Source organism: Chrysochloris asiatica, unplaced genomic scaffold, assembly GCF_000296735.1.
Source record: "Chrysochloris asiatica unplaced genomic scaffold, ChrAsi1.0 scaffold00054, whole genome shotgun sequence".
In the NCBI taxonomy this organism is placed as follows: domain Eukaryota; kingdom Metazoa; phylum Chordata; class Mammalia; order Afrosoricida; family Chrysochloridae; genus Chrysochloris; species Chrysochloris asiatica.
This window is the reverse complement of record NW_006408572.1, coordinates 2,065,810-2,093,558: the sequence shown is the minus strand read 5'-3', so window position 1 is coordinate 2,093,558 and position 27,749 is coordinate 2,065,810. Positions and strand designations below refer to the sequence as shown.

Genomic DNA, 27,749 nt, shown 5'->3' with positions numbered 1-27,749 from the left:
GCCCACCTGCTGCTATGAGAGGCAGGCAAGTTGGGGAGATATAAAGAGAGACAGGGGCTTAGGGGAGGATGTGCCTCTGGTTTGGGGAGTGGTTACAGTCAGCCTTCTGGCTGATACTAGGGAAGAGTGGGCAGTAGGAGAGGCCCAGACCATGGACCTGCTGGGGAAAAAGACTTCCTACCCTTTGACCTGGAGCCAAGGGTCTCCCCAACCCCACCCAGTGGCTATATTAGCTCCTCTGGTTACCTGGGACAACAGGCATTTCCTCTACCCCTCAACCCCTCCTCTTCCTGCCCCAAGTCTCTGGGCCAAGTGGCCTACCAATCAGACCTGGGCCGCTCCAGCTGTGTCCTGAGGAGCTGGACCAGCCACCTCCCCTGGGGCTGGAGTTGAAGCTGAACCAAGTGGCCATCCAGGCGTAAAACCATAGATTTTCTGGCTCCAGGAACAGCTAGACCCAGTGGGCAGGCAGGCAGGCAGGCAGGCTTGCACTTGGAGCCTCCAGTGCTCAGCAAGCTGGCTCTCCACAGGCAGGATGGCGCTGCAAGTGGAGCTGATACCCACCGGGGAGATCATCCGCGTGGTTCATCCCCACAGGCCCTGCAAGCTCGTAAGCTGGGGTACTCTGGGCTGGGAGGATGGATGGGGGGAGCTCTCCACGGCCCTGCAGCTCCATCCCAAGCAAACCACTTGGGAAAAGAGGTGAAGAATAGGGAGAGATTCTACTCCTTGGTGGCACTGGAACCAGCTGGAAAGAAGGGTTACAAGGAGCAGAGCTTTTCAAAGCTCAGTAAGCGGGGTTATAAAACTAAAATAGGTATGACAGCATACGGAGTGCTGGTGTGGCGCTGTGGGTTAATACCCTGGACTGCAAAGTTGAACTGCAAAGTCGGTAGTTCAAGCTCACCTGCTCAAAAACCCTATGCAGGGTTGTTATGAGTCAGAATGGACTCAACGGCATTTAACAACGTAACATGAGGGGGAAAAGATGTATGTAAAGCTCCAGGCATATATATATATAGTACAGGCTCAGTTAATGCCTTCCCTTTTCCTTTCGGCGCCTCAGAAGTGAGGCTTGCCCAGCTCAGAGAAGTGGTTTGGGCCTGTTGTGTGCTAGGAGGGAGGTGGTTAGAAATAGAGAACTGCCTTTGTCTGCCGGGAAAGCTCTGGCTAGTTCTGGAGATACAACTGAGCCGTGAGATGAGTCGGGTTGCCACTCGGAGGAGAGTGCGTGCGTGTGTACGTGTGTGTGACTGGACGCGACTCGCCCCGGCAGCTGGTTGTGAGGCGTGCGGCGGCACAGTCCTCCACAGACGCGGGCCGGGACCCAGCCGGCCGGGGCGGGGCCCGAGGGTGCGCGCGCGCGTCCAGGCCTGGGCCCTGCCCGGGATGACGACAAGCGGCGGCCCGGCCCCCGGCGGGCCCTGGGCGGGGAGATCGTGCCAGGGCCGCGGACTCCTGAGCCAGCCACGCCGCCCGGCCTGGACCCGGCCCGCGTGCCCGAAGAGCCGAGCCGGTGGGTATGCGGGGCGCGAGCACTGGGCGGGCAGTCGCCGCGTAGCCCCGGTAAGCCTCAGCTGGCGGGAAGGATGGGGCCGGGCGCTGAGCGGATTCGGGCTGCTGTGCGGGAGGCGGGGGTCGCCCGCCCAGAGATCGCGGATGGAGGCGCGACTCGGCTCGGCCCGGCCCGTGAGGTCCCTAGAGTCCTTGGCACCCGAACTCAGCCTAGTGGGGATTTAGTTTACTCGTGGATGTGGGGGCGGGGATAAGCGGTCTGCGGTGCCGGACCCAGGCACTCTATACGCCCTCCGCCCCACCCTCCTCCCCAGCTCTGCCTTTAGGTTCCGGAGAAGCTCTCCGAGTCCCGCCCCTTCCCGTTCTCCACCCCCGGGTCCAGCGGCTCCGGTGCCCACTGAGCGCCTCCCGGAGTGTGTGCGTGAGGAAGTTGGGGGCCTCGGAGATGAATGAGAGAATGAATGGGTGGCTTGCAGCCTTACTGAACTCTGGGCGCACTCCGACCTCCTGCTCACATGCCTGGGCTCTGTGATTCATTCATTCATTCATACCGGCGTCCCCAGCGCGTTTGTTGGCCTCTAAGTGTGCCTAGCGGGGTGTACTAGTCTCTCCCAGGAGACAAGGAAACATGCGACTAGGAGGGGGCTATGTGTGTGTGTGAGGACGGGGCATATCAGGAAGGGGTTCTGAAGGAGATGATACCTGACCTGAGTTTTCAAGGATAACTAAGAGGCAGTCAAGTGGGGAGATGACTCTGGACCAAAGAAGCTGCAAGTGCAAAGACACAGAAGCTCAGAGAGCCACGTGTGGCTGGTGGCAGTGTGCAAGCAGCTCTTCCTGGCTATATGTGGTGTGGTCGGGGAGCAGAGAAGGGAAAGGACTGGAGAGGACCACTTAACCATCACAGGATCATTCACGAGGGACCGGAAAGGGCCTGGCAAGCAGTGAGCTTGAAGCCCGCAGCTGGGTCCTGACATAACGTGGTGGTGGTTTTTAGATGCCATGGAGTTGGTTCCTACTCATAGTGACCCTCTGTACCACTCTGTTCAGTCCTGCACCATCCTCAGGGAGGGCACCCAATAAAATACCAATCTATTCACATTAGGTGTTAATTGATGGAATTTACATTTTAAAATATCTTAGGCTGCTGTGGGTACATGGGTTGGCAGGAAATAAAGCTGGAAGGAGGCAGGGAAGCCAGTTAGGAGGCTGCTTCAGTGGTCCAGGATAGAAGCAGTGGTGAGGTTGTAGCTGGTGGTGAGGGTTGGTGTGAGGAAGCCAAGGGAGGGCAGGCCTCATGATGCCAGGCCCCTATGATACAGCTGGATGTGCCTCCCTCCTCTTTGACATTCTGATATGAGGAATATCAAGGTGGTTGTTGTGTTGTTGTTAAGTGCCGTCGAGTCAGTTCTGAACCATAGCGACCCTGTTTCCAAGGAGCAGCTGATGAGCTTGAACCGCCAATCTTAAGTTCAAACCAACTTTGCAGTCCAGCACATTAACCCACAGTGCCACACCAGGACTCCAATATCAAGGGGTGGTTGTTCTTCTTGTTAAGTGCTGTTGAGTTGGTTCCAACCCATAGTGACCCTGTATAGGGTTTCCAAGGTTGAATCACCAACCTTGTAGTTCAAACCGACTTTGCAGTCCAGTGCATTAACCCACAGTGCCACACCAGGACTCTGTATTATTTTTCTGGGTGCCTTCCCCACCCACCAAAGTCAATGGTGATGCCAAATGCCCATGGCTCTGGATATGGAGCTAGAGTATACAGCCCTCAATCTATCAAGCCTAAGATTTGTGTGATAAATGTAAATTGAGCACCTGTTCTGTGCTTGCACTGGGCTACTGCTGAGTGACTCTCAGCTGTCTTTCCTCTGCTTCAAGAGGCTGTGAGGCTGACTTTGTGGAAATCAGCTTATAGCAGCAGCTAGGGTTCCTTAGGACTCCCCTCCAGATATGTGTGGCCCTGGGCTGGGGGATCATTTGAACTGTTCAGTGGTGGTTCCTGATCCTCTCCCCAAGAGGTGAAGTTTGGGAACACGTGGCCATGGCCTATACGTGGTGAAGGGCACAGGATGCCTAAGGGCTGTAGGGCCTGCCCCCTGGCTGTAGTTCTTGGAAACACCCCCTAGGTAGGGGGCAATTCAGAGACAGCTTTGGGAATTATGTTCTAGGTCACTCAGGGACCTGAGTCCAAGGCTGTGTTGGGGTTCCCAAAGGCCATGGCCCACGCCCTGGTTCTACTCCCAAGACTCATATGTCAGTAGAGCCACACACCACCCATAGGTGTGCACTGCAGTCATGGGGTGGGGATGGGTGGGAATGGTGGTGGTGTCCCTGTAAATCCCCACAGAGGCTGGGAAGTCAGGAGGAAGCCGCGTTGCACTAGGTTGGCCTCTAGGGACAGAAGAAGCAAGTGCTCAGTTCCCCTGCCTTCCAATCCCACCTAGCTTCCTTTTACTAGCCCTGAGATCCTGAACAAGTCACTTCACCTATCCAGCCTCAGTTTCCCTATCTGTAACATAGTAGTAATAATACAGACCTGGTAATAATAGGAGTCCTGGTGTGGCGCTGTGGGTTAATTCGCTGGACTGTAAGTTCGGTTTGAACGGCAAGATCAGCTTTTCAAACTCACCAGCCGTTCCTCGGAAACCCTATACACGGTCACTATGAGTCGGAACCGACTCGACGGCACTTAACAACAACAGTACAGATTTTAGGGCCTGGCTAGGGCACTGAAGGGACTAACTGGAGAAAGTGCTCAGAACAATAAAGCCTGACTCTGCAGCAGTTTTGCATACCTTCAGCTAGGCTTTCGCCTGCTGCGGCCCGCGCTTCTGTCTAGTGGGGCGGGGCGGGGGGGAGGGACCGGGGCTCGGGGCGGAGCCTGGGTGCCGAGGCCCAGGCTAGAGGAGTCGCCCCCTCCTTCCGCCGCTGGGCGGTGGCTGCGGGGGCGCCAGTGGGCATCCTGGGAATGCGGCGGCGCTGCTTCGGGTGGAGGGCTAGCCAGCCGGACCCCTCCGCGTGCGGATTCCCCTCATTCCAGCCGCTTGACGCGGCGGCAGCGGCGGGTGGGGCGGACACTGCGGTGGCGAAGCTCCGCCTCGCTCTCCAGCCCCATTTTCTCTTAACACTTCACTGGTGGGAGCCCGGGCCTCCTCAAGCACCGGGGAGAGAGAGGGTGCTGTGCTCCAAGTTGGGGCTATGCCAACCCCCCCACAGTCTTTTAATGACTTCTCACTGCTGCGTGGATCCCCTCACCGCTCATTTCTGAATCTTAAATCTGGGAGCATAGCTGAGGGCGCCCCCTCCCGCTCACCTCTGCCGGCGTTGTTTAGCCTCCCAACTCCTCTTCTCCACCCCCATCTCCCAGCCAGCACCTTGTCCCCTTACCCTCTCCAGGGGCCCCATCTCCCAGCTGGCGTCCCCTGCGGGGACCCTTGGATGAGGCTTCAGCTGGGGTTGTTATTCTTGAGGTAATGAGCCTTCTCCCAGAGACCGCAGTGCGCACGCACCTGCAGCCTCATCTTGGCTCTGGGAGCCTGGGTCCGAGGGTGGGGTGCAATGGGTCCTTGGCTGTTATTTAACCTCTAGGACAAGTCAGTGTTTTGCACCTCAGATTCCTTATCTGTCAGGTGGAGACAGGTACTTCCTGGGCGCTTGAGAGATCTTTATAACCGGCAGACATGTCTGAGGGGCTTTCCCCTCTAGATAAGTGTGACCAGGTTGGCCCTGGTCTGCCCCAAGCATGTGTGGAATGATTATCTGACAAAAAGAAGGGTGGGGAGGTTGCTTAGTTCTTTCTTTATCTTGGATGTACCAACAACCTTTTTAAGCTGGCTTTAGCCTCACTTTAAGGATGAAGAAGCAGGTTTAGAGAAGTGAAGTGACTTGCTGGTAGTTTTACTGCTAGTGAAAAACAAAAACAAAAAACAGCGAAGCCCTTTCCAAGTGGGGTCTGAGCTAGAGTCCACCCTCCCCCGCCCTGGCCTAAGGGAGTCTGCCTTCTGAGGGCCCTGTGAGGAGGAGTGGAACTGAAGGGTTTGGAGACAAGACATCCTATCAGAGGGTGTGGAGTGATCCAAAAGGACAAGAGTGGGCGTCTCCCCCTCTAGAGGAGGGATCCAGAAGAGGGACACTTGGGGCATACAGGTCCGAGTTAGGTTGCCTGGAATAGGTGACAGAAGTATTGGTCTGAAATGCTAGAAGTCAGATATGAATTTCCCAGATGGGAAACCGAGACCACCACAAGGGCCGGGAACACTCCGCGCTTGCCAAGGATGCTCTGTGACTGTCTCCCTCCTTTGGGGCGCACACTTCTGGCTGATGCAGAGATCTGGCCCGTCCCCCAGATGTGTATAGGAGGGGGAGGACTGTGTCCCACAGGGAGGCTCCGCCCGCCTAGGCACGCCGGCCGTATTTGGACATTTCATTCTATTTTTAACTTTTCCCGGGACTGGAGGTTGGGGTAAAGGGGGGAGGGGAACCCTGCGTCCTCAGAGACCCACGGGCGTCAATCTCGTCCAGTGCCTGGCCTGCCTGCAGCGTGTAGACAGAAGCCCGGAAGTTAGTTCCGGGTCCGTGTAGACGCGGCTGCCGCCAGGGTTCCGAGCCCCACCCTGGAACCAAAGACTTACGTCCTCCTGGAAAACCTGACTCAGGCGGAGCCCCTGCCTGGCCGGGCCCCGCCCCCGAGCCTGCCCCCGCCCGCCCCCAACCGGGCTCCGGGGTCCACCTTAGGTCTCCACGCCACCCCCACCCTATGAAGGTTGACTAGGAGTCCGAGCCCCGCCAGGCGGGTGAACTGTGGAGTCCCGAGCTTCTGGGGCTTGCGGAGGGGGCGGTACGGGGGGGACGGGCTTACCCCTCCCTCACTGACGCCGCCACCGCCACTTCTGCCGCCGAGCCCGGGCCGAGAGAGCACGGGCAGCGGAGCAGGGCGCCAGGCCGGCCAGGCAGGATGCGCTACCGGGCGTCGGTGAGAAGGGCTGTGGGCAGAGCGGGGGTCCCGGGCGTCCCTCCCTACCTCCAGGCACGGCCTCAGACCCGTCAGGAAGCGGGCGCGGCCCAGGAATTTCGGGTGGAAAAATGTCCGGGGAAAGTTGCAGGCAGGGAGGAGGCCCAGGCAGGGAGCGCCTTGGGGTGCTCGGACCCAGACCAACTAGGCTGTTCCCTGGGACAGCTAGGAGCATAGAAAGCCCCCACACCTGGAGGGCAAGTGGGTAGGGACTGCCACCAGATTTGGCAGCAGAGCCAGAGTGAGATTGGTAGGGGGAGAAGTGAGGAATAGGCCAGAGATCCGGGCTGTATGGAGTCTGAGGAGACCTGGAGACTCCTTGGGATCTCCATCGTCCATCATCAACCTTGTTCTTCTCTGATCCTGACCGTTTATTCCTGTTCTCAGTTTCCTAGAGCCTCTAGACCCTCAGAATCAGAATCTCAAGAAACCACAGGGTGTGGGGTGAGGGCCTTACTGAGCCTGTGTTTCCCCACCCCTGCCTGAGGAACAGGCAGATGGACTTTTTGTGGTGAAACCCCCAAGCCCTTGAGGCCTCTGGGGACTCTTAATGGAGAAGAATGTCTGGGGAATTCAGCAGCTGGAGGGGCAGGAAAGGCCCCACTGATGGGTGGGAGGGCCACCCGTTTCTGGGAAGTGTTGAGCCCAGCTGCAGTATGTGGCCTTTAGGGGGAATCCCTCTCCTGGGAGTGGTCTCTTGTGTCTCCCTGGATACTTTCCCCAGGGAGACTTCGGTGGGAGTAGGGGCAAGAGAGAAAGCCCTACCCCGTGTACAGAATTAGTCTGAGCCATTTGTCCTCCAAAGCACCTGTCACATGTGGCCAGAGCTAAGGGATCTGAGGTCACCTGGTCTGGCTCCCTCCTCCTGCCTTGAGGACGAGGGCACCCAGAAAGGAGGGGATTTGCCCAAGGTCACAGAGCATTCTTCCCGGAATTTGAATTTGGAAGCATTCCTTGTCTTGATCTCTCTTTCTGTACACACTACCAGCTCCTGACCAGGATCAGTGGCCTTGCTCCCATGTCTTCTATTCCCTGGTACTCCAGGTGTCCTGTGTCCAGGTCTTGTGTGTCCCCTGTTCAGTATTTTCACTCTCTGTTGTCATGTGGCCCAGGCCCTGTGTACTTAGTGTGTTTCATATCCTGGGTGTTCTGTGTCCAGGCCCCCTGGGTCCATGTGCCTCTGGTTTTCCCTCAGCCTTACCCTGCTGGCTCTGACCCTCTCTTCTGACCCCTTCCCTGCAGACCCTGGGCAGTGACGGGGTACGCGTGACCATGGAGAGTGCGCTGACCGCCCGTGACCGGGTGGGGGTACAGGATTTTGTACTGCTGGAGAACTTCACCAGTGAGGCATCCTTTATTGAGAACCTGCGGCGGCGATTCCGGGAGAACCTCATATATGTGAGACCTGACTGGGCAGATGTATGGGGCCCTGGGGGGAGGGGTGTAGGTGCAGGGATGAGGGAGAAGAAGGAAGACACCACAACCTCTGGAAGGAATGTCTGACCCTTTTTTCCCTACCTCCCAGACTTACATCGGCCCAGTCCTGGTCTCTGTTAATCCCTACCGGGACCTACAGATCTACAGCCGGCAGCACATGGAACGCTACCGTGGTGTCAGCTTCTATGAAGTGCCCCCCCACCTGTGAGTGACCCTGACCTCCCCAACTATGACTCCCTGTATCCATCTGAGCATGACCCCACCTCAACTCTATTTCTAAAATGATCCCTACTAACTCCTACCTGAAGGAGCTCTGGTAGCGTAGTGGTTATGAATCCGACTACGAACTGCAAGGTCAGCAGTTCAAAACTACCATCTGCTCCGTGGGAGAAAGATGAGGCTTTCTGCTCCTGTAAAGATTTACAGCCTCGGAAACCCTGTTCAGGGTTGTTATGGGTCGGAACCGACTCGACGGCACTTAACAACAACAACAACTCCTACCTGAGATAACTTTTTCAACTCCACCTGGAAGGAACTTCATCAGCCCCCACCTTAACTCATAGCCATGACTTACCTCCCAACTCTACCTGGGCATGTCCCCTTAATCTTAGTGACTTTTTGACCTATGAAGAATCTTCAAGTCCTACCTCTAGTGACCTCAACTTCCACCTGATTATCATCCAAAGCCCCACCCATGAGCAATTCCCTCAGTTCTGAAAGTAACCTCCCATCTTCACCTGAAGGATCCTTTCGGCCACACTCACAAGGGACCCCATAAGCTTCATCCTCACGAATCTACTCTAACTCACATCCATAACTCCCACCAGATATGGGAGTGGACCCCTAACCTCACTTGAGGGCTCCCACTATCACCTACAACCACTTGACCACCCACCTCCTGAATCCCTGACAAGCCTCTGCCCCCAGGTTTGCAGTGGCTGACACTGTGTACCGGGCACTGCGCACAGAGCGCCGGGACCAGGCAGTGATGATTTCTGGAGAGAGCGGGGCAGGCAAGACTGAGGCCACCAAGAGACTGTTGCAATTCTATGCTGAGACCTGCCCAGCCCCCGAGCGGGGGGGTGCTGTACGTGACAGACTGCTTCAGAGCAACCCTGTGCTGGAGGTGAGTGGACAGCAGCCTCTATGGGGTAAGAGAGGGGAGAGGGAGTACCAAGTCCCTCAAACTTCAACTCCCTTCTAGGCCTTTGGAAACGCCAAGACCCTTCGGAATGATAACTCCAGCCGGTTTGGGAAATACATGGATGTACAGTTTGACTTCAAGGTACCTGTTGGTGTGTTAGAAGAGGGAGTTCCCATTCTACAGGTGCACACAGGCCAGGTCCCTGACACTAGCAAATTTTTCTGAAGCGTCTACTATGTGTTAGGAGCCCTGGTATGGCGCTGTAGAGTAAGTCCTCCACTGCAGTATCAGTTTAAACCACAAGGTCAGCAGTTCAGATCTGCCAGCTGCTCCTCGGAAACCCTATACAGGGTCGCTATGCGTTGGAACGAAATCAACGGCACTTAACAATAACAACAACAACTATGTGCTAAGTAAGCACTGTTCTAGGTGCTGGTAGTGCAGTAGTAGACAAAAGTCCCCTGGGGGAGATATACAATAAACAGAAAAATAACAAATTAGGTGGCAAGGTTGCAGCAAAAAATGAAATGAGGTAAGGGGATACAGTGACATCTAAAGGGTGGGCCAGTTGTGTTTTTAGATCAGGTGAGTAGTGTGGGTGAGCAAACTATGCAGATACTATGGAGAGATTCCAGGTAGAGGACTCGCCAACGCAAAGACCCTGAGGTTGGAGCTCATTTTTGTGTTCAAGGGACATCAAGAAGGCCAGAGTGGCCGGAGAAAGATAACAAGGTATGGTAGAGAACAGAAGGAGGTCAGAGATGAGATAGGGCAGGCCCTTGTGGGTTATTTCAAGAACTTGGATTTGCACTCTTGAGTAGAAGGGGGCCATTGGAGGGATTTGAGCTTTTCTTTTAAAAAGGATCACTGTGGCTCTTGTGTTGATAATAGACCTTAGGGAGCCAGGCCATAAGCAGGGAAACTGGTTAGGAAGCTGATGTAATAATCTAGGTGACAGATGGCAGTGGTTCAGAGTATTGTAGTGACAGTGGAAGTGGTGAGCAGTCAGTGACTGGATTTGGGATATGTTTCAGAAGTTGAGCCAGCAGGATTTACAGTCTGATTGGACATGGGTGTGACAGAGAAAGAGGCTTCTTGGATGAATGCAAACTTCTTGGTATGAACAACTGAATGGACGGAGTGGAAGATCCTAGGAGGAGCTAGTTGGAGGAGAGAGAGATTAGGAGTTCATTTCTAGGTCTACTGAGTTTGAGATACCTGTCAGGCATCCAAGTAGGTGGGGTACAGTTTCCCCATTTCTTAAATGAAGAAACTGAGGTCTGAGAGGTGACTTGTGTGAACTCACACAGTTAGTGGCAGAGCTGGAATTAGAGCCCAGGTCTGGCTGATTTCAAAGTCCAGGAGTGTGTGGGAGAGAGAAGATGGGCACTATTCCCCAGTACCCCAACCAGTTCCTGTGCCCTCCCTTACCCACAGGGTGCCCCCGTGGGTGGCCACATCCTTAGTTACCTCCTGGAGAAATCCCGAGTGGTGCATCAGAATCACGGGGAGAGGAACTTCCACGTCTTCTACCAGCTGCTGGAGGGGGGCGAGGAGGAGACCCTGCGCAGACTGGGCTTGGAGCGCAACCCCCAGAGCTATCTGTACCTGGTGAAGGTGAGTGGCTGGCAGGCAAAGTAGGTGCCACCCAGAGGGCACAGTGCCAGGCCTGGTAACCCAAGCTATGCTGCCGTTCCTCCAGGGCCAGTGTGCCAAAGTGTCCTCCATCAATGACAAGAGTGACTGGAAGGTGGTCAGGAAGGCTCTGACAGTCATCAACTTCACCGAGGACGAAGTGGAGGTAAGGCCACTGTTGGAGACCACTCCTTTCCTCTTATCACACTCTGAAAGCCACCTTCTCCCTCTAGAACCCTCATCCATTTATAGTGCCCACCCCATCTAGCCATCTACTGGTCACCCTCTGTCCCCTCTCCCAGGACCTGCTGAGCATCGTGGCCAGTGTCCTGCATTTGGGCAACATCCACTTTGCTGCTGATGAGGAGAGCAATGCCCAGGTCACCAGTGAGAACCAGCTTAAGTATCTGACTAGGGTAAGTGGAGTGGGCAGAGAGGATGCAGAGAGGCAGCAGGGCCATGGGAGAATGACCCTCACCATGCCCACCCTCCCACCTTTGGCAGCTCCTTGGTGTAGACGGCGTGACGTTGCGGGAAGCCCTGATTCACAGGAAGATCATCGCCAAGGGAGAAGAGGTGAGGCCAAGCCTTTGCCTCAGGAGGTGTGTAGGAGGGGAGACAGGTGTCAACCCCCACCACTTCCCCTGTCCCTGGTCTGCTGGGCTGATCCTGTTGGTCATGTTAGAGAGACCTAAGGACAGTGATGGTTCAGTGGTAGAATTCTCACTTTGCATGTGAGAGACCCAGATTCCGTTCCCAGCAATGCACCTCAGTGTAGTTACCATTCTTCTGTTTCTGTGGAAACTTGTGTGTTGCTATGATGCTGAAGAGGTTTTGGGGGACTAGGAAGAAAGGCCTGGTGATCTTCATCCCAGATTCAGCCAGTGAAAATCCTATGGACCTCAATGGTCTGATCTGCAACCAGTCATGAGAATGGTACAGGACTAGACAATGATTCATCCCCATTGGGCATGTTGAGGGTTAACTCCATGGCAACTAACAACAACAATCTGTTGGCTCAGAGAGGCACAGTGAGCTAGCCAAGGTCACATAGGAAGAGGGTAACAGCCAAATTGCAACCAAGATTCTCACCTTCAAAAATGAGGCCTCTTCTTCCTGGTGTGGTTGCTATGTCTCTTCTCTTTCACCCACTCAACCCCTAGGGTCTCCACGAATGGGGAGGGCAGGTAGACATAGTTTCCTGATCTTCCGCTTGATTCTGAAGGAGAAGTAGGATGGGAAGGGAATCCAGATGCTCATCTCCCTGTCTCACCCCACACCTACAGCTCCTGAGCCCGCTGAACCTAGAACAGGCTGCGTATGCACGAGATGCTCTTGCCAAGGCTGTATACAGTCGCACTTTTACCTGGCTGGTTGGGAAAATCAACAGGTCGCTGGCCTCCAAGGTGAGGACTCAACCCAGGCTGCTTCCAAGGTAGCAGGGAAGGAAGTGCAGGGAGAGTGGGGACTGGGAGCTGGGGTCTGAAAACCATTCAAGCAAGACTCTTACGCTTGCTTGAATGACTGACCCTAGGATGCGGAGAGTCCCAGCTGGCGGAGCACCACGGTCCTTGGGCTCCTGGACATTTATGGCTTTGAGGTGTTTCAGCACAACAGGTCAGCACTAACCTCTCCCTTTACCTGTGTCTCCTCCCATCTCTCCTATCCTGGCCCCTCTCCTCCATCCTTCTGTGTCTCCTCCCATCTCTCCTATCTTGGCCCCTCTCCTCCATCCTCCTGGCTGTGTCATTCCTGCTCCATGACTCCCCAGCCACCCTTGCTCCCACTCTATAGTGCTTACCATAGCTGCTCAGGGTCCCTGTCCTGTTTTCCCCCTGCTCCTGGTCCTGTGTCCCCATTGAGCTACTGTAGGTTTTTTCTGTTTCTCTCCCAGTTTTGAACAATTCTGCATCAATTACTGCAATGAAAAGCTGCAGCAGCTCTTCATAGAGCTCACCCTCAAGTCAGAACAGGAGGAATATGAGGCTGAGGGCATCGCGGTGAGTGCAGGAAGCCCAGAAAGCCCAGGTCTTAGGGAGAGGGGACTAAGACCCTATGATAATGCCTTCCTGCTCTTTTGACCCCCTCAGTGGGAGCCTGTCCAGTATTTCAACAATAAGATCATCTGTGACCTGGTGGAGGAGAAGTTCAAGGGTATCATCTCCATTTTGGTAGGTCCTCTGCTCCTCCAAGACTTCATGTGATAGACTTGGTTGGGTCAGGGAGGATGTCACTCCATCTCCTTTCTCTCCAGGGTCTGAGCAGGGACAGGGAGGGACATCATGTGGAGGGTGAGGTCCGGGCACATTCTGAGGGAGGCTCCCTATAAGCTGCCCCTATCCCATGTCTGTGTTCCCCTCACTGCTCCCCAGCACATCCCTCACCCTGTCCCACATCCTACAGGATGAGGAATGTCTGCGCCCTGGGGAGGCCACAGACCTGACCTTCTTGGAGAAGTTGGAGGACACGGTCAAGCACCATCCGCACTTCCTGACGTGAGTGGGGCTGCAGGGCTGTGGGGGGGCCAGCCCCCTACACACAGACCCACCTTCCTACAGTCCTGTGGAAGTCAGGAGACCTCAGAGGGTCAGAAATGGCTAAAGATCACCAATCACCAGCCACAGGAGATACCCAGGGAGATGCTAATTAAGCACAACTCTGCCATGCTGCGTCTCTGAAGGAAGAAGTAGTTTCCTCATGGTTTTTTGTTCTGTTTTTTTTTTTTTAATGAATGAAACTTGTTAAGATTTTTTTTTTTTTAAGCTTCCTTATCTGGTAATTACTTATTATTTATGGACTCCCCTAAATGTGTACCTCTGTCCCAGCTCAGCCCTGCGTATTTTGGGCATGTCTTCTCTGCCCTACAGTACCCCTTTAAGGAGGTGCCTTGCGTGTTTGGCTCCATTTCCTGGGGCTCAGTGAGGTGAAGTCACTGGGCCAAGGTTATCAGACATCTCATACATTTCAGAGCTGGGACTCAGGCCCAGAGCTGTCTGATAGCAAAGCCCTGGACATTTTGTTTGCTTCATAATATGTTTAAAACTTGTTTCTGACTATAAAAATAACGTTGCTCATTAGAGGAAAGCTAGAATGTAAGCACAAGTCACTTGTAATCCTGTCACCCAGAGGTCACCACTGCTAACAATTTGAGGCATTTCCTTCCTGTCTTTTTCTATACGTTTTTTTTTTTTTTAATGTGTAGAGAACTTATTGTCAGTAGGCTCAGGATAATGTTGTATCCCAAGTATTTTCCTGTGTCATGAAACATAGAAATTTCCTCAAAACACTTCCTGTAGTTGTTACATGGTCCTTTAACCCACAGTGTGCCACCACCCTCACCTAGCTTTGGGGGCCCCTGATCAGCTTCTGGGGTAACAAGGCTGCCACAGACATCTCTGTGCCTTTTTCTTTGGTTAGTTGCTTGGAATCATTTTGGAAGGTAGAAAATAGGCATAAGGGTGTCAACATGCCAAAGACTAGAATCATCTCTTAAGGAAAGATTCTGTTCCTAGTCTAGTGAGCAGCTCTCAGCCTTCTGAATAAAGTCATGCAACAGCTGGGGACAAAGTAGCTGTGTCACTGTGTGACCCTAAGTGATGCCATCTGCCTCCCTGAGCCTCTGTTGTCTCTTGATGACACCTGTCCCTTCTTAATAGTACAGTTTTGGGTGGATGGCCCTGGGCCATGCTCTTGAAGTCTCCATAGCAGGCAGGGGTAGAACTCAGACCAGCAATCTGCCCCTTCCTCTATCTGCCACCCCCAGGCACAAGCTGGCTGACCAACGGACCAGGAAATCTCTGGGCCGTGGTGAATTCCGCCTTCTCCACTACGCTGGGGAGGTGACCTACAGCGTGACTGGTGAGGATCCTGGGGTCGGTTGGGTCCCACACAGCAGGCAGGACAGGGCCAGGGCACTCTTTCTCACCTCACATCTGCTCTTGCCTCCCAGGGTTTCTGGATAAGAACAATGACCTTCTCTTCCGGAACCTGAAGGAGGTGAGGAGGGCTGGGGGAAGGGGAGGGGTCTGTATGCACCTTTGTTCTGGGAATTTGGCCTGCCTGCCTCTGTTCTCCTACCTGATGCCCACCTCTACCCTCACAGACCATGTGCGGCTCCAAGAATCCCATTATGAGCCGGTGCTTCGACCGGAGTGAGCTCAGTGACAAGAAGCGACCAGAGACGGTGTGGAGCTGTGGGACCCAAGGGGGCGTGGGTGGGTTTGTAGGTGTGTGGGTGTATGTGGAGTTTGGCAGTATGTGCTCTTGAGCTTGTGTGTTTGTTGGTGGCTGTGTGTACATCTGTGTCTGTATGAGACTGGCCGTGGCTGCATCTGTGCCTCTGTGTACACCTGTCTCTGTGGGGACCTGCGTACGTGTGCGTCTGCCTCTGTGTGAACATCCGCAGATGTGTGCTGTAGGCATTGCTTGGCACCATGGATACAAAATGGGTAGGTGCTCTCCTACATGTGAACAGTGGGTGCTTTGGCAACTTAGGAAACAGGACAGCAAACTATGCCTGAAGGAGCAGAAGAAGCAAGGGGCTCAGGAAGGTTTCTTGGAGGAGGAGACATTTGAGAGAACTTAGGAATGAGTAGGCAATGCCAGGAGCTCTGGTGACACAGTGATTAAGCATTTGGCTGCTAGCCAGAAGGTCAGTGGTTCAAATCTACCAGCTGCTCTGAGGAAGAAAGATGCAGTAGTCTGTTTCTGTGGAGATTTACAGCCTTGGAAACCCTGCGGGGCTAGCTGTTCCACTCTGTAGGACAGAGTCGCTGAAAGTGAGGGTTTATTTGACAGCAGTGTGGTTGCTCTCTTAGGGGTTCTTAGGGACCTGTGAGAGGGCACTGTAGGCAGTAAGGGTCCACGCAAGCACACAGGGTTCCTAAAAGGCCAGGAGTTAGGCAGAAGAGTGGCCTCATCAAGGAGAGGGCGGGGAAGAGAAGGTATGGCCAGTGGTGCCATATACCGGAGGACTCTGGGAACTGAAGACAGAGGTATGGCTGTTTAGGTTGGCAGGAGGACAACCTGGGCTGCTCCAGGAGGAGAGGCGTGAAGTAGAAACCAGAGTGCTTCACTGAGACGTATAGGGGTGGGGTCGTGGAGGTAGCATGTTGCCCAGGCTCGGGCTCCTTGGGCCTCTGCTGCCCTCTGCCACTTTCCCCCAGTCCCCTCCCTGAGCACCCTCATCCTCCCAGCCTTACTAAGGGCACCTGCATGCCTGCTGATTCCTAGGCCTTTCCAGCAAGCCACAGATTTATTTATATGTTCAATCATCTCTCCCAATGGCCCTTGGGTACCCCAGACTCCATTGGTCTGTCATGGGCTCTTTGTTGCCCAGCCCCTGAGTACCACTCCTCTGTGTCCCTAACTCATGACAGTAATTACCCTCCACCCAGCCCCTCAAGCCAGAAACCTGGGCATCATCCCTGACTTCACACCTCCATTTCTCCATCCAAGCAACCAGTGGATTTTCTATCACCTGAATGCTTCTCAGCCCCTTCCCCAGTGGGAGTTTCTGCTCTTGCCTTGTTTTTCCTCCTCTAAGTCAGTCATCCTCCTCCTCCTTGATCTCCCAGCTTCCAAGATGCACCTCCCTGCCATCCCCGCCAAATGCCTATCTCTCCCTGTCACTCCCTCACTCCACAGTCCTCAAAGACTCCCAATGTCCTTCATGTGATACTTGAGTCCAACCACCATTTTGCCCTTGCCAATCTCTCTAAGCCCACCTGCATCATTACACTGCATGTAGCTCCCTGTGCTCAGCCTGGCTCACCTCTTCTTACTGGCTGTGTCTTCCTCATCCTCCCAATCTCAGTCATTTTCTCCAGAAGGCCTTTCCTGGCACTTCCTACCACCCGGGCAAGATTAGTTGCTCTTCCTCGGTGTTCCCTGGATCCCTGGGAGACTGTGGTGTTATTTCTGGGACCACCATGGATTGTGAGTCTTTGCCTAAGATTCCCCAAGAATCCTATAAAGCAGTGTTCAGAGACACTGGTTGGATGATGAGGGCAGAACACATAGTAAAGAAATGTAGCCATTGAAGGGCTAAAATAAGAAAGGCTAGTTGATAAAGTGAGGTTCAGGGAGCCTGACCAGGATTTTTAGGGTATAGAGTTAGCTTCCTAAACCAAGGTCTTTAGCTCTGCCAGAGGGAGATGGGATGAAATCTGGCCCGGCCTCTACTGAGGAGCTGAGGGCAAGGCCAAGCAGAGGGATGGGGTAGCTGGGAAAGGGGCTGCTCTGCTAGAGGGAAGGGCCACTGCAGGGGTCAGCAGCCTTAACACAGCACCACCCAACCTTCCACCCATGCTTGACTCACCAGGTTGCCACCCAGTTCAAGATGAGCCTCCTGCAGCTGGTGGAAATCCTCAAGTCCAAGGAGCCTGCCTACATCCGCTGCATCAAGCCCAATGATGCCAAGCAGCCCGGTAGGCATCTCCTGACCTGGGGCCTGTGTGCCAGGCCTCGCCTTCAGAGAGCATTGTCAATGCCAGCCCACTGACCGCCCCTTTCCTGCTCCCCTCCCAGGTCGCTTTGATGAGGTCTTGATCCGGCACCAGGTGAAGTACCTGGGGTTAATGGAGAACCTGCGTGTGCGCAGAGCCGGCTTTGCCTATCGCCGCAAATACGAAGCTTTCCTGCAGAGGTGGGGCAAGGCCTGGCTCCCAACGAGGGAGGAGGGTTGGAAGGAGGGAGGCTAGCCCCACTGGAGCCACCTAGATCACATAAGAGAAGGCTAGGCATCTCAGCCCCATTTAGAGAGGAAGACACAGAGCCCCTCCCTGCTGCCTGCCTGACGTCACCTTATAGAAAGAGCACCCTGCGGGAGGTACCTGAGGCGTGCAGCCTTCTAGGAGCCCAGAGAAGATAGAGCAGTTGTATGGCTACCCTGAGTTCAGAGGCCTGGGGAGGCTCAGGATGTGAATTCCAGCTCGGATCCTGTCTAGTCCTGTGGTCTTTGGCAGATAATGTAACTTCGGTCTTCTCATAGTTAAAACCAGGTGGCAACAGGACAATCCTCCAGGCTTTCTGTGGGCTGTGAACAAGTCAGTGCTAGTTTGGGCCCCCAGAGAAGAGTGCAGTCAGGGCAGAAATTGGGGTGCATTCCTTCTCGCCATCCTCCAGGTACAAGTCACTGTGCCCAGAGACATGGCCCACATGGGCAGGGCGGCCCCAGGATGGGGTGGCTGTGCTGGTCAGACACCTTGGCTACAAGCCCGAGGAGTACAAGATGGGCCGGTAAGTGGTGCCTATGGTTGGTGAGGGGTGAGGGACAGGAGCAACCAGGTTTGACTTCTGTTGCTTTCTCAGGACCAAGATCTTCATCCGCTTCCCAAAGACCCTGTTTGCTACAGAGGATGCCCTGGAGATCCGGCGGCAGAGCCTAGGTTAGAAGGGTTCACCTTTCACACCCCATTGGGGTCCATTCAGGAAACCCAGCTGCTCCTCCATTTGTACCAAGTCCCGCACCTACCATCTACCCTGCAGCCTGGGTGCAAACTGAGCATGTTCCACACGTTGGTTCCCTGCTCACTTTCATGCTCTCTCCTATATTCACCCTCTCACTCATTTGCTCCTTCCATCCTTCCCTCGTTTGTGCTTCCCTCTGAGTTCTGACAGTGCCTGGCTGGGTTCCCCCAGCTCTGACCAATTCCCCTTTCATTCCCAACCACAGCCACAAAGATCCAGGCCACCTGGAGGGGCTTTCACTGGCGGCAGAAATTCCTCCGGGTGAAGCGATCAGGTTCGGGAGATAAGAGGTCTTCTGGAGGGGCAGGATCTGGGTCTAGGGTGGGCCCCCTTGGTGAGGGGAGAGAGGTCAGCCGTCTGTGGTCTATCCAGCCATCTGCATCCAGTCATGGTGGCGCGGAACACTGGGCCGCAGGAAAGCAGCCAAGAGGAAGTGGGCGGCAGAGACAATTCGTCGGTGAGTTCCGGGATGCCATGAGGGGCTGCAGAGCAGAATGTGGTTGGGGGCTCCTTTGCCAGACTTCTTACCTCCACCCATTGGGCTCCTATCCCAGGCTTATCCGTGGCTTCATCCTGCGCCATGCACCCCGTTGCCCTGAGAATGCCTTCTTCCTGGACCACGTGCGTACTTCTTTTTTGCTCAGCCTGCGGCGGCAGCTGCCTCAAAACATCCTGGACACCTCGTGGCCCACACCTCCACCTGCCCTGCGTGAGGTCTGTAGGCCACCCCTGCTGAGTGTGGTACTATCAAAGCTCAGTGTGACATCCTGATAGAGCAGTCAGGGAGGACTTCTTGAAGGAAAGGGACTGGAACTGGACTAGGAAGAATGAATTTTTATGAGAGAAATGTCAAGAACAGGAAGGTTGCCTGGGTCATTACGTAGGCAAAGGCCTGAGGTTAGCAATATGTCTGATGTCTCTTCCCCACAGGCCTCAGATCTTCTGCAGGAGTTGTGCATGAAGAACATGGTGTGGAAATACTGCCGGAGTATCAGCCCTGAGTGGAAGCAGCAGGTGTGGAGAGCAAGGAGGCAGATGTGGACTGAGAAGTGGGTCAGGGGAGTAGTGGGCATCCCACAAAGGGTGCTGGCCTGCTGCCTCGCCTCTGATGCACCCTGGGACTACAAACAGATCCCAGCTCCCCTTTGGCCTCACGCACAAAGTAGAGGCTGTGGTGGATTGTGGGTGGCAGATAGAGTTCATCTTGTGGGCAAGATCTACTTGACTGGCTGAGGTTGCCCAGAGTCCTGTGCTGTATCTTTGCAGTGTCATGATTAGCTACAGGGACAGACAGTGGTGGCTAACGTGCCAACCTGGCACTGGATGATGTTAAAGGTCCCACCCAGCTCAGAGAGTCTGTAGTCTTGAGTATTAGCAGTCAGCCAGCTAGCTGCAGGATCCTAGGCCAGAGCTAACTCTTGAGGGGCTTGGGAACCTGATATTATGTGGAATCATTCCCCAAGTCTGACTGTTGTGGCCCTCTGGGGTCTCTCAGCCTTGGTTGGTGGGGACAAGGGGTGATGAAAAGGAGGAACTAATGCGAGAGTTGGTGGCAGAGCCAGAGCAGGATGAAGAAGACTATCTCAGTTCCTGAGACTGGGCTTGCCCCCTCTTGAGGGTCCTTACCTTCTCTTGTGTCCTGCTCCCCGCTTGATCTCCTCAGCTGCAGCAAAAGGCCGTAGCCAGTGAGATCTTCAAGGGCAAGAAGGACAATTACCCTCAAAGTGTCCCCAGGCTCTTCATCAGCACACGGCTCAGTGAGTCCTTGACCTTCCAGTGCTCAGCCCCTCCCTTCCCAGGCCCCTCTCCCACTCTCACCTCCATCTCCTCCATGTGGGTTGCAGGTACGGATGAGATCAGCCCCAAAGTGTTACAAGCTCTAGGCTCGGAGCCCATCCAGGTGAGAGATACCTGCAGCCTTTAGTCCTGCACAGTTCTGTGGCCCAGAGGCTGAACAGGGAGCCTGGGCAGACAGGGAGGAGGTTGTCCCTTGAGCCTCCTTAGCTCCTCCCTGGCCCTCTGTTCCCAGTATGCAGTGCCTGTAGTGAAATATGACCGCAAGGGCTACAAGCCTCGCTCTAGACAGCTGCTGCTGACACCCAGCGCCGTGGTCATTGTGGAAGACGCCAAAGTCAAGCAAAGGATCGATTACACCAATCTGACTGGTATGCCAGAGTTCAGGGCTATAGAGGGAGAGGCCAGCTCTGATCTTTGAACCCTGACCTCTGCCCTCCCCACTCAGGGATCTCCGTCAGCAGCCTGAGCGACAGTCTCTTTGTACTTCATGTGCAGCGGGAGGATAATAAGCAGAAGGTGCCGTTCTGGGGGTTGGGAGGCAGGGTGGGGGTGGGGTCTTTCCTCTAGCTCTGGGCAGTGTCTGACCTCTCCCCATTTGGGTACCCCAGGGGGATGTGGTGCTGCAGAGTGACCACGTGATTGAGACTCTAACCAAGACAGCCCTCAGTGCCGACCGTGTGAACAACATCAATATCAACCAGGGCAGGTGAGGGCCTTGTGTGAAAGATGGGGGTGGGGCAGGGGCCACCCTGGGTGTGAAGTCCTCACATGCTCCTTTCCCTCCAGCATCACTTTTGCAGGGGGCCCCGGCAGGGATGGCACTATCGACTTCACACCTGGCTCAGAGCTGCTCATCACCAAGGCCAAGAATGGCCACCTGGCTGTGGTGAGTGAGACCTGGTAGGCCACAGCGTGCTTTCCTGCCTCAGACGGCTGAGCCTTCCTTGGCTCTCACCTGTACGTAGGTCTCAGTCCCGAGGGCTCCACATCCTGACCACTTCCTCCCATTGCTCACCAACGAGAACTGAAGAAGGCACGTTTGACTGTCTAGAGTACAGTCATAAAAATGGCATTAAGGGGAGGTGATGGGAAGGGGTACTAAGTGGAATGTTAGAGCATCCCAGCACTAAGGCCATGAGTGTCCCCCTCCCCCCGGCCCCGTGGTACATGCATCTAACAAGTGCCCAGAGCATCTCCTGTCTACTTCCCATCACCATCTAGACTTCTCCCTCTGCCCCCAGGTGGCCCCACGGCTGAATTCTCGGTGATGAAGGTGCCCACTGGACCCCCTACAACTCCCTAATGCTTTGCTTATCCCCACCTCCCTTTCCCAGTTACCAAAGACTCAAGCATCCAGACAGGGACCCAGGGTCACCTCAAAGCCCACCTGCAAACTCCTGCCTCCTGCTCACCTCTCTTTTAGGGGAGATCAGGGGCCAGGGAGCTATCCCAGGAGTGGGCCAGGCCGGGTCACAGCAATAGAAAAGCCGGGGCCGGAGCAAGCCATGCCAGCTCTGCCTCTGATGCCAAATATTTGAGAGAAAGGAACTTTTGCTGAGGTTTTCTCTGAGACTTTTTTGATGCTTTATAGGAAACGATTTTTTAAAAAGCCATTTTCCCACCCCAAGACACACTGGATGTGTTCTCCCTGCCTCCAGCAGGACAGGGGATGCAGCTGAGAGATGGGCAGGCCGGGCTCTGGTGCCCTTTTCCCTGCCCAGGCCACCCTCTCCTCATTCCCTTTGGCACCTTATCTGTCTTCTGTCTGCCTGCCCACCTGCACCCTTTGCAGCCTACTCTGGCCTCCCCATGGGGGCTGAGACTCCTCTTGCCTGCCCCCTTCTTCCTGCCTTAAGAATGTCCTGTTAATATTTTCATCCCAGGTAGAGGTGGGGGCCTGGAGTGGGGAAAGGTGTCTTAAACCAGAGACTCAGAGAAGCCATCTAATCTAGCCCCCTGGTGTCACAGAGCAGGAGACCCAAGGCCAAAGAGGGGAAGGGACTTACGCAAGGTCAGTCAGTAGGTTGGGGCAACCCAGGATGACAGCTGTGCCCTCAGCACACCTCACTGCCTCTCCCAAGGACAGGGAGCCCTATAAAACCTGGGTCATGTCTGAAGTGTGCATCTGGCCCCCTGACCAGCACTCACCTTTAGGGGCTGCCAGGTGGAGGAGCACTTCCGCTTTAATCCATGCCTTAGGATGACAGCGCCTTGCCTGTGTACTTCGGCCCCAATTCAAGGACATAGCCCTGTACCCTCCCTGACATGGGAGACTAGGGAGGGCTGCCCTAGGAAGGAGCTGCAGGGACATCACCTTTTTCTGCTGCTTCCTCCCCAGAAGGCCTGGGGTTGCCCAGCTGCCTCTGCGTCCTCCTGAGGAACTTGGCCCACTGCTGACGTTTCTGCAATCCAGAGAAACACTAAATAAAGCAATATGTGTTTGCCAACATTGGTGTGCATGTGGCTATTAGGAAAAGGAGAGGGCCTCTACAAGCCAACCAAATAGTTGTCACTGCATCACTTATGTCTCTAGGCAACCTTATGTGCCTCAGTAGAAGTGTGCTCTTCAGATTGACAGACTTTTCTTCTAAGGCCCTTCTGAGTGAATTTGAGTCACCAACCTTTTGGCTAATAGCTGAGAACTTCACAATTGATGCCACCTAAGGGACTCCAGAAAGCAACCAATTCTGCCTTATTCCCAGAAGGAAAGATGTAGGGCTTCTTCTCTGATCAAGAAGAACAAGAATGACCAGTAGCTGTCTTTCAAACTTGCCCTTCCATCTGCTGTTTATTGAGAGACTGCCCACCTAGGCCCAGTCCTATGGACTGCAGGGAAAGGTGCATCACCCACAGTCCCTGCCCACATGCTCCTCATGGACAGGCAGGACTCGTAGACAGAAACACAGCCTAATGTGGAGACGACAGGTGGGTGTTCAAAGAATCTAGTGGATCAGATAGTGGGCAAAATGATGAAAACTTCTTAGACATTATCAAACATCTTAAGAGGCAGTGAGTAGCTAGCTGAGCCTGGGGCTCAGGATCATAGTCTCATGGGACACCATGGTCAATTGGTATAATGTAGTCTACAAAGATAATGTTGTACATCTTACTACTTTACTGAGTAGCATCTGAGATCTTAAAAGCTCATGGAAAAAAAAAAAAGCTCATGAGCTGCCATCTAAGGTGCAGAAGGAAAAAGAATGATGGAAATTGAAGATGCTCGGAATCAGTTATCCTAATGGACTACTGGAACATGTGAATATCAGTCTCTACAACTCTGAGACCAGAAGAACTAGATGGTACCCAGCTACCACTAACAACTGCTCTGAAAGGATCACATTAGAAGTTCCCAGATAGAACAGCAGAATCTGTGGAACAAAACTCAAAATTATTTTTAAAAAAGAGACTGGATTGTTGACCGTCCAAACCATAGGCTTTGAGGATCAGACTTTAGCTACCTAGTAGACATAGCAAACTGTCCCTCATCTGATTATTCAGTAATGCTTGTTAGTAATCTCATACATGAGGCCTGGATATCCACAGATAAATGTAAAAACCTTCCCTAAAAGCCGAGACTGTAAATTCCAAAAAGGCAAGTCCCCCCTCAACCAAAAAAAAAAAAAAAAGCTAAAGAGGCTAGAGAGAAACACTGTTAACTGATGATATATGGAGGGGATAATAATCAATGTAATGAAACAAGCTATATGAATGGTTGAATGTGAAGCTGATGATGTGCCCTGTAAACTTTCACTCAATCCAAAATAAAAACATTTAATAAAAAAAAAAAGAGACTGGAGGAACCTGAGACTATGACCCTCTATCACCCTTCAGGTCAGGAAAGGAACTCACGCTCGTAGCCCAACTTTCAGCCAACTAGTAGATAGGTAGTTATATAGGGGGAACAATTCTATTAAGGTACATCATTAAGAATGATGAAACAGTTATTCAAAATCAAAGCAGCAAGTGTACTTCAAAGCAGCAAGTGTACTTTAGGACAAAGGTAAGAAGGGATGGGATGTTGGGTGAAATAGAAATAGGAGCCATAGGGAGGAAATGGAATAACTGTTGTTCCATGGAGGGGATTGCAATCATTGAGATGAAACAGAGGGTATAATTTGTTGAGTGTAGAACTAACGATCTTGTCTATAAGCCTTCACTCAATTTGCAATAAAAAGTTTATTTAAAAAAAGCACAAGGATGCCATCAAATAATCATGAAATAAAAGCTTGGAGTGGCACAAGTAAGAAAACAAAACAGCTGACTAGTCCAAATTCTGTTGCAAGTGACAAATCCAATCCCAACTGCCTTGAGTAGACACATCAGTTGCTCTCAAATATGAACTCATGGTGACCCCATGTGTATCAGTAGAACGGTGTTCCACAGGATTTTAAGAAGTTTGGTTGAAAGTAGATGGCCAAGCCTTTCTTTCAAGGCATCTCTGGTGGGACTCAAACCTTCAACCTTTTGGTCAGCAGATGAATGGGTTAGCCATTTGCATTCCAGCTTGGGCAGAAATGGGCATTTATTACCATTAACAACTTAGTCCCAGATACTCAAATCATCTCTTGGCTCTAACTCTCTCTGTGGGGCCAGTCAAAGCCACCAGCAACTGGGCCCTCGTTCTATGACTTTAGCAATGGAGGTAGAAAGAAACATCCTCTGTCCCACTCATTCAAGTTAAAGTCTCGGAGCTAATGCTCAGTGGATCAACTTCAATCAGATGCCCTTTCATGACTCAACCACTGGAGTTAAGAGAGTATATTCTGATCTTCCAGGCTTGGGTCATATGCCTGCCCCCAGGCAGCAGTGATGTGAACCACGCCCAACTACAAGGAGCAAGAGGGGACACTTAAAAAATCAGAATATCCCAAAAGGAGGCTGCAAGCAACTGCAATGAAGTTCATCAATGCATACCCTAATGCCATGGAAGCCCACACATGGCAACCTCATGTTTGTTTTTGTTGTTTTGTTATTTAGTGCTGTCGAGTTTGTTCCAACCTATAGCGACCTTGCATAGGGTTTCTGAAGAGTGATTGGTGGGTTTGAACCACTGACCTTGCAGTTTTGAACTGCAGCTAATTCAGTGCATTAGCGCCACGCCAGGACTCCTCTGTTATTTTAGAAGTATCAAATAACAACCATTTTATTACATCACGTGAATTCTGGATAAGCAGTTTGAATAATGCAGTGGGGAGGGTTTACCTTTGCTCTGTGAATCCAGGGACTCAGCTGGGAAGACTCACATGGCTGGGAATGGCAGGAATGTCCAGGGACTAGAAACATCTGGAGTCCATAGAATTTTCTTGGCTGCAAACAGTGAAAGCAGATCACCAGGCCTTTCTTTTGTGAAACTGATGGAGTGGGTTGGAGCCACCAACCGTTAGGGGAGTAGTCAAGTGCAAACCATTTATGCCTCTCAGTGACCTGCACATTTTCCCAAGAGGAAGGGGCATTGTAAACAGTGGGAAAGGAAGGAATAGTGTATACAGCATTGGGATGAAAAAAAAAAAAGGTTTGGATTGGGGCCAGTCTACTATCTGAGGAGTTTGGATTTGTCACCATGGGCAGAAATTCTCAATGAATTAGATACCATGCAATGCATGACTATCTTGGACTTAGCACAATCCTGTGAACACACCTAGATTTTGACACCTATCTAAAAATTAATGTATGGGGAAATGAAAGCACCACCATCATTTGTCCACTCTATTGGTAGTAACTGTGTCTCCAAGAAGCAGAGAGATAAGATAGGCATGAGTTAGGGACAATTACCAGCTTTATAACTATAATGACACCTTGTTTTTCTAGCGAACTGGAATGTGTATAGAAGTGCTGTCACGGATATAATCCAGATGTCAGTTGAGGACACTCTTATCCTTTTGAGATGTGACTAAGAATGGTTTGTGTCCCCTGCTCATATCCTGTGGGAAGTCCAACGCCTTCTAGAAGGTATCTGGTAAAATTTGGGAAGAAGCAAATTTTGGCTCTGGTGGTGCAGCAGTAAAGTATTTAGCTACCAATGGAAAGGCTGATGTTTCATGCTCACCCAGCAGTTCCACAGGACAAAGACCTGGCAATCTGCCTCCGTAAAGATTAACCTCTTCTGTCATGTTCATTCCAATTTATGGGGACATTAGAGGATATAAAACTGCCCCAGAACATTTCCAAGGTTATGAATCGGGCTGCTAACCTCAAGGTTGGCAGTTCGAAACTACCAGCTGTTCCACTGGAGAAAGATGAGGCTTTCCGTTCCCCATAAAGATTTACAGCCTCGGAAATCCTGTGCAGGGTCACTGTGAGTTGGAACTGACTCCATGATACTTTAACAATAACAATTTTTACAGAAGTAGCTTGTCACATCTTTCTCCTGAGGAGTAGCTTGTGGGTTTGAACTGCTAACCTCCTGGTTAGCAGTCAAGTACTTAACCATTGTGCCAGCAAATGCTTCTCTCTATTACAATTACAGCCCGAAAAACTGGATACAACAGTTCTACTCTGTCAGATGGGGTTGCTATGAGTCGAAATTGACTCAACAGTCCCCAACAACAACAATTTTGCCTACCAGAGTCTCCATGCATTAATTCCTTCATCCAAACAAAATGTATTGATTACTTACTATGTGCCAGATTCTGCCAGGCATTTGGGATAGATATATCAGGAACAAAAAAGGGCGTTTACATTCTAAGGGGAAAAGAGACAATATACAAAACAAAACATGTTTAAAAATGAGCAAGGGATAAATGTTAAGAAAGCAAAGCAAAGCAGACTAATGAGGAGTCCTGGTATGGCCCTGTAAGGATAAGCACTTGAGTGCAAGATCTGTTTGAACCAAACAGTTGGTGGTTCAAACCCACCAGCTGCTCCTTGGAAACTCTATAAAGAGAAAAAGGATGGAAAAGACTCAATTTTAGGTTGTTTGCTTTGCTGTGATATTAAACACCCCCCTCAATTGCCCCCATCTTTTAGGAAGTTCTGCTGCTTATAAGGAGAAGCCTTCCCATCTCTGTCCTCATGGAGCTGAGATAGTCAAGAACACTCAAAGAAAGAGAGATGCAAGTGTGTCTGGTCTTCTCTTCCCATGCTTGCTCCTCTCAAGTCCCATGACCGTCTGACTGTTCCTCTAACAAGCTCCTGCAGGGCCTTTGCACTTGCCACGCTGTCAGCCTGAAACAATCTTGCTCCAGATACCCACACAATCACTACTTCACCTTGTTCAAGACCTCTCCTGACTCCTTGTTGTTGTTAAATCCAGTTGAGTATTCGGAACCGAATTCATGGCACATAACCACCAACATGATGGCTGGAACTGCGGTTGCCTTGGCAGGGCCAGATCGAATGATTTTGCCTTTCCTCAGTCCAGATGTTTCCCACCCCTGCCCTAGTGTCTGCCTCCATTTTAACACTGGTTTTTATCTCTGTAGAACTAAGGGCTATCCACAACTCTTTTCACAGTCCAGAGAATCTATAACAGAATTGGAAATCTTTGTTTCCTGTCCCTCCTTTTCCTTAAACATGGATGAGAACAAGGTAGAAGTTGATTTTCCCATTAATATCTATGCCTACACATAAGACTCTGAAACTTGCTCTCCAACGTAGAGAAGCCAAAGCAAATGGAAAAATTGAAGAGGTGCACGAGCTGAACAGGAAATTTCAAAGATCAGCTCGAGAAGATAAAGCCAAATACTATAATGAAATGTGCAAAGATTTAGAGTTAGAAAACCAAAAGGGAAG

General features: G+C 52.4%; 1 protein-coding gene across 3 annotated transcripts; it reads left to right on the top strand.

The window, feature by feature from the left end:
* Positions 1-305: 305 nt before the first annotated feature.
* On the top strand, positions 306-21,886 carry MYO1C (myosin IC). 3 transcript variants are annotated; one of them, XM_006863224.1, is made up of 32 exons: positions 306-610; positions 7,778-7,933; positions 8,061-8,176; positions 8,900-9,098; positions 9,177-9,257; positions 10,554-10,733; positions 10,819-10,917; positions 11,054-11,167; positions 11,256-11,327; positions 12,038-12,157; positions 12,286-12,368; positions 12,646-12,751; positions 12,842-12,922; positions 13,155-13,246; positions 14,515-14,609; positions 14,701-14,747; positions 14,854-14,934; positions 17,074-17,179; positions 17,280-17,397; positions 17,877-17,990; positions 18,063-18,139; positions 18,427-18,495; positions 18,594-18,678; positions 18,776-18,935; positions 19,152-19,235; positions 19,885-19,978; positions 20,066-20,121; positions 20,251-20,386; positions 20,464-20,534; positions 20,627-20,724; positions 20,805-20,904; positions 21,260-21,886. In XM_006863224.1, the coding sequence occupies exons 1-32, from the start codon at positions 536-538 to the stop codon at positions 21,284-21,286; spliced, it is 3,192 nt and encodes a 1,063-aa protein (XP_006863286.1). In that variant the 5' UTR covers positions 306-535; the 3' UTR covers positions 21,287-21,886. The 3 variants fall into 3 exon arrangements, with proteins under 3 accessions (XP_006863286.1, XP_006863288.1, XP_006863287.1); XM_006863226.1 differs by lacking the exon at positions 306-610 and adding an exon at positions 1,435-1,516; XM_006863225.1 differs by lacking the exon at positions 306-610 and adding an exon at positions 6,443-6,496.
* Positions 21,887-27,749: the final 5,863 nt, after the last annotated feature.

What these genes read in the sequence shown, in the direction of transcription:
- MYO1C (XM_006863224.1), top strand. Translation starts at nt 536, where the DNA reads ATGGCGCTGCAAGTGGAGCTGATACCCACCGGGGAGATCATCCGCGTG. An exon ending in TACGAAGCTTTCCTGCAGAG is followed by an intron (nt 17,398 to 17,876) that starts GTGGGGCAAGGC and finishes GCCATCCTCCAG; the next exon opens with GTACAAGTCACTGTGCCCAG. An exon ending in CGATTACACCAATCTGACTG is followed by an intron (nt 20,387 to 20,463) that starts GTATGCCAGAGT and finishes CTCCCCACTCAG; the next exon opens with GGATCTCCGTCAGCAGCCTG.